The 5,604-nt window shown below is 59.4% G+C and overlaps 1 protein-coding gene across 3 annotated transcripts in view; it reads right to left on the reverse strand.

Moving 5' to 3' along the window:
• The window catches only part of PHLDB1 (pleckstrin homology like domain family B member 1), a 46,665-nt gene that overhangs the window by 27,602 nt on the left and 13,459 nt on the right, over positions 1–5,604 (reverse strand). For 2 of the 3 annotated variants that reach the window (XM_007456306.1, XM_007456305.1), the window contains exons 4-6: positions 3,926–4,051; positions 2,382–2,384; positions 862–2,207 (exon numbers count right to left, since the gene is read on the reverse strand). In XM_007456306.1, the coding sequence (XP_007456368.1) occupies positions 862–2,207; positions 2,382–2,384; positions 3,926–4,051 (1,475 nt within the window). The remainder of the gene's footprint in view (positions 1–861; positions 2,208–2,381; positions 2,385–3,925; positions 4,052–5,604) is intronic. The other variant, XM_007456304.1, reaches the window with a different exon arrangement.

Here is a 5,604-nt window from a genome sequence, read left to right on the forward strand (position 1 = left end):
GAGGGCAGAATCTATTTTCCTGTGCAGGTGCTACAGCGTGGACACACCAGCCAGCGCCTCTCAAGCTCCCTGCTCTATCTGGGGAATCCCAGCCCCCACCCAGCTCAAATGCCATCTCCAGGACAGCTGCCCAGAACCACACCCAGCCCCCAAAGGCACCCACATGTGTGCGCATGCACACACACACACGCGCACACACCAGCACACATAATTACTGTCACGCAGACTGACCTGGATCAGCCAGGGGCTGCCCATCCTGTTCTCTTCTTCTCCCCCTGCCACCCCCATTTCCAGACGATCCAGCACAGGCCAGGATGAGCAGCTCCCACCCATTTATAGAGGCCAAAGAGAAGCAAGAAAGAAGGACCAGAGGCTTTTCTAAAGAATAAGCCTTGGAGAGACAGGAGACGTGGGTTCCAATTCCAGCTCTGCCAGAACTTGCTGTGTGACCTTGCACAAACCCATTCCCCTCTCTGGGCTTCAGCCTTCTCATCATTAAGACCTGCTTCTCAACCTGAGACGTACAAAGCTTCATCATAAATGTGGTATGTTTTCCTAGAGCTTCATTGTATTCAGATACATAATGTGAAACTTCTTTTATACATGAAAACAAACATTGTGTTATGGAATAAATGCAAAGTGAGCGTGAATTTGAAATAAGGCCTTAGAGACTTCAAAGGAAGTTCTTGTTCAGGGCACCAGAGCCTTGAGATACTGGTCACTACGGTGTATCCCGGAAGTGGAGAAGCTTGCGAAGCCCAGGCCCTGTCCACGGGCCCCTCCCTCCCTGCCAGCTGGCCCGCCCACACCCTGGCAGAGCCCCTGTCATGGATGCCAGCAGCCTCCCTGGCATCCGCTCACCAGCCTCTCCATCTCCTGCTCCCGAAGCCGCTCTTGGCGCTGCCGCCGGTGGTACTCCAGGAGGTCATCCTCATTGTCACTGATCTCTGTGATGCTATTTTTCCGCTCCCGAGTGACAGGCACTCGCAAGTCCCCGCTGGAGAGCTTCCTCTGGGCACGGGGGCTCTGGTGGGGTGAAGCCCCAGTCAAAGAGCCCAGACTATAAGCCGGGCTCAGCCTGCCACTGAAGCTGCCCTTGCGGGGTGCCAGGGACTCCCCTAGTGTGGGTGAGGGGCTCCGTGTCCTACGGCCCCGCGCCCCCAGCGTCACAGAGAAGTCCTCTGGTGAAGCCCCGTGGGCTGCCCAGCGCCGGGGTCGGGGACTCTCTGCCACTTCCCTGGTTAGTTTGGGATCTGGGGTGGTCCGGGCGGGCATGGGGGAGAGAGCCCTTCGGGACAGAGATGGGCTCAAGGGAGGCAGTTCTCTCATACTGTCCAGGCCCCGCCGGCCTAGGCGGGGGCTCTCGGGAGGTTGCAGGGTGCGGGTAGCGGACCCATCGGAAAATGTTCGGCCCACCAGCTGGCGTGAGGGGCTGGTTGTCAACACCCGCTCAGTGCCCGGCAGCTCCCGGAAAGGGCTGGGAGGGCGGTCCTGGAGCGTGCCAATCTTGTTTCGAGGAGCAGGGACTGGTGGCTGGAACTTGGGGCTGCCAGGAATGCTGGTGGGTTGGCCACGGGCACCGGAAGCCGGGTAGTCACTCAGGCCAATCGCCACCAGGGGCAACTGCCCCCCCGCCCGGGGGCTCTCGGTGGCTCTGCAGGCCACTGCCAAGACAGTGGCTGCAGGGCTGTCTGTCCGCACACCTCGGAGGCCAGGGCTGGGCGGCCTCTCGTGACCCCCCTTCCTGCCCAGCCGGGGGCTCTCAGAGGGGCGAGCACCACTGGGTCGGGACTGTGAGGGCTGCAGGGCCAAATGGTAGCTAGAGGACCGGGCAGGCACCAGGGGGGGCATGGAAGGGGCTGGCTCCTGCCCACTGGGGGAGTGGCTGGCACAGCTTCCACTGCTGGCTGGTGAGGAGAGCGGAGAGAAGGCTGGAGAGGTGTTCTCATAGCTGGAGCCCACAGACATGGCGCCGGGGCTGGTCGGGGGGGACAGCAGGTAGCGGCCACCATTGGCCATCGGTGACAGTGGGGAGGTGGCGGCAGGCTTCTTGCCAGCAGCTCCAGGCTCCTCGAGCACCAGTGAGTCCATGATCTCCTGCAGGTCCTTCTCAATAGAGCTCACCAGGGAGCTGTGGCTGCCACAGGCTGAGGGTCCCTGGGTTGCAGGCTGTGGGGTGTGGTTCCCATTCACCAAGCTTTCTGATTCTGGTGAAGGAAAACGCAAAGAGGCCTCAGGACCTGGTCTTCATCTCCTAGGCCCTAGGGAGCTGCAAATGCACAAGAGCGAGCACTCGCATGTCCTGCCAGCAGAATAGGGCTGGAAAGGCTCTGGAGCAGCAGCCAGGAGATCTGGGCCCCGGTGCCAGCTCCGCCACTAACCTGCTGTGCGACTTCCCCAAGTCACTTGCCCTTGGTTTCGCCTCGTCTGTAAAGGAAGAGGGCTCTCCTGGCTCTAACATTTTATGACTTAGGACAGAGTTGGCAACAGGGCCAGGCACTTCTAGGCCTCGTTGTTGCCTACTCACCCTAAGACTAGGTTCCTCCCTGCCTTGGTTTCCTCAACCTCCTCAAGCTCTGCTTCAGGAAGGGCAGGTGGATGGACGTTCTGCAAAGGGCGTGGGGGCACGCTGGGGAGCGGGCCAGAAGTTCCGGGGAGGAGGAGGTCCCAGTCTAACAGGACATATGGGCCTCCCAACACAGCAGCCGAGACCCAGGAAAACACACACACAAATCCTCCAGGGCTGGGCGAGGGGTATGTGCAGCACCACTTTATCCAGTCAGAGGCAAGGGAGGGGCCTGGCCCTAAAGGCCAGTTCCTGGAAGCCAGGCTGGGCAGCAACTAAGTGCAGCTCAGTGCCTTCAATTAGCCCATTAAGCCATGCCAGCAAGAGCCTGCCTTTGCCCTGCCCCAGCCCTTGTCAACCGACCGGGAGTCTCTGAAACCTCTGCCCCAAACAGCTGAGGGAGTGGCATGACAAGGCCAGGGTGGGAGCAGGGTAAAGCTACCCAGGGAGTGGACTGCGAACCCAAGCTTCTGAGCCTCCAAGGGCCTAGAAAGGAGAAGAAAAAGGCTTTGCAAGACTGAGTCTGGGTCCAAAATTATGGGGACTGTGTGGGACCAAAGGCAGAGGGGTTGCCGTGGATACTGGTGATCCCAGGGACCACCCATCTTTCCTCAGATCCCCAAATGATCCACTGAAGCCACTGATGCCACCCCACTAGGTGCACCTGACACACATGTCCACCCGTCCCAGTAGCACGTTGACACCTGTCATCCCACAGCCATCTGAATACCCGTGCAAAGTCTGGGGTGGCAGGCCTATAGGCAGCCTCCTGATCTGCACCCAGCCCCCTAGGCAGCTGGGCTGAGGGGGGCTGTGCTGGCTCCCGGGGACAATCACCCAACTCTCCTCTGGGGATCAATAATTCACACACAAACTGCAGCTGCTCCACTGAGCCATCAGCTGGCATGGCATGGCCTGGGGGTGGGGCAGGGCCCAAAGACATGATCACAAGCAGGTGGGACCCCCCTCCCCACCCCAGAGCTTACAGCAGCGCAGCTGGATGCTTCCTTCTGCCCCCACAGGCCACCCTCAAGGGTGAGGCTCCCTGGTAGTGACATAAGAGGGTCAGGGTCCCAGACACCGAGGTGGCACCTTCCAGGGCAGTAGGACACAGGCCGGCACAGCCCCCCATCCCTCAGGCACATGATTCCCCAATTCCAGCCAAGCAGCACTTCCTGGATCTCTTCCAGTGGTCAGACTGCCTGGCACTCTCCACCAGTGGCCCATGGCAGGTGGCAGCAAGCCCAGATCATGGGTATTGTCCTGCCCTGACACTGCAAGTGCGGCTGGAGTGGGCAAGGAGGAGGACTGTCCACGGGGTGCCACCAAACTAGCCACGTGCCCCAAGTGGGTACCTACCCGGGCCAGGACTGTAGGGGGGTCCAGGGGCCCGGCCCCCTGCCGGAATCATGCTCTTCATCCACTTGGCTTCAGCCGGGTGGTTAAAACGGAGGAAGGTGGACTGACCCAGGCACAACATGCAGCCTGCAGAGAGACCAAACGCTCGGAAGGGCAGGCAGAGCTGAGGCAGCCCTCACCCCGCAGCACCAGCAGGCTCACCCCAGCCTCCCAAGAGTCACGCCCACCTGCACTCAGCGGCATCCACTTGGTCCACACCTGACTCCCCTCGTGCCGAAGGCCCCAGCCCGGCTCCACAGCACAGGGCCGAGGGGAAAGAGCTCTGGTTTGTAAGTCCTAGTCCTAAATTTTCTTCATACTACCTGTGAGATCGTCAGGTAAAGTCACTTCACCTCCTTGAGTCTAGTTCTCTCATCAGAAAAATGAGGACAAAACCATTGACCTTGCAGAGTTAGAAAGACAGTGTATGCCAGTGCTCTGTAAGTGGAGAAGGCTCTCCAGAGAACACAGACACCCATGTGCCTCCCATCAAGATCCATCTATCTGCCACTTGGGTGGAAGGGTCAGTTTGAGAGGCAGCAACTTCCAGGATCACAAAAAAGCTCTGAGATAGGGGACAGGGAAACACCATGGATCAGTCAGATGCCCCTGCGGGGACCAGAATTCGCTTCCTTAAGAGAGCGGCCACCCTTTCTGACAGCCGGGAGCGACTGCTACACTCCTTCTCTCTGTCAAAGCGCTCTCTGGCCTGACATCGTCCTGCTCCTTGGTCTCCCCTGGAATGCAGCCAAGCCTAGGCCAGTGGGCCCAGCCTCAACCAAGCACATTCCCAGGCAGTAGACACAAGCCCAGTCCTGCCCAGGAAGTGTGAGTGCATGGAGGGGGGAGGACACGTGGGAGCCAGAAAATGTAGCCAGGGGCACCGGGAGTGTGCACGGTGACAGGTGTGCCCACCGCGCCTAAGCCTGTCTGGCAGAACTCCTCCTCCCGGCCACACCAGGTGCTAGAGGGCTTCTGCACAAGATGCTCTGTTGGGAGAAGCCAGAGACCTAGTGGTCTCTACCACCCACTCTTCCAATTTGCCCATGCCCTTGGCCCCTGGCCCCAGGCTCCTCTCTATCCAATCTGGTGCCACTTGGCACCCCAAGCTTCATGCCTGTCTGAGCTAAGACTGGCAGAGGAGTCTACATTCTTGGACGCTGAGACAGTTCAGCTCAGGCAGGCCACAAGGGCATGGGGCATCCCAGGCCACATGGGTACCTTGGCTGCCCACTGAGGAGCTCAGGAGCCTGTTGGGGGGCCCTGGGCATTGCCACGGATGGGGGGCTAGCAGGCTGAGAAGCCCATAGCAGACAACATAGTAGACAAAACCACCCACTTCTTCGGCAAACCCACAGGCCCTCCCAGGCAGGCACCAACAATTCTAAAGGCTGATGGGTGGTTCGGAAAGGAGGGAGCCTTCCCTGCCAAGCCACCAATCAGAGGAGCTGATCACAGAGTAATCATAACCGGAATAAATAACAGCCAGCCACACTGTCCACCTAATTACAACCACAGCTGTTTCAGAAAGAACCCTGTCATTCCCCGCCCCCTCCTTTCAGCCATTTAACAAGCTAATTAATGATGAGTTTGCAGGGTCTAGACAGACCCACTCAACCCTAGGTTGATGGGGGGGGGGG

This window comes from Lipotes vexillifer, unplaced genomic scaffold (assembly GCF_000442215.2).
Source record: "Lipotes vexillifer unplaced genomic scaffold, Lipotes_vexillifer_v1.1 scaffold753, whole genome shotgun sequence".
Lineage (NCBI taxonomy): Eukaryota > Metazoa > Chordata > Mammalia > Artiodactyla > Lipotidae > Lipotes > Lipotes vexillifer.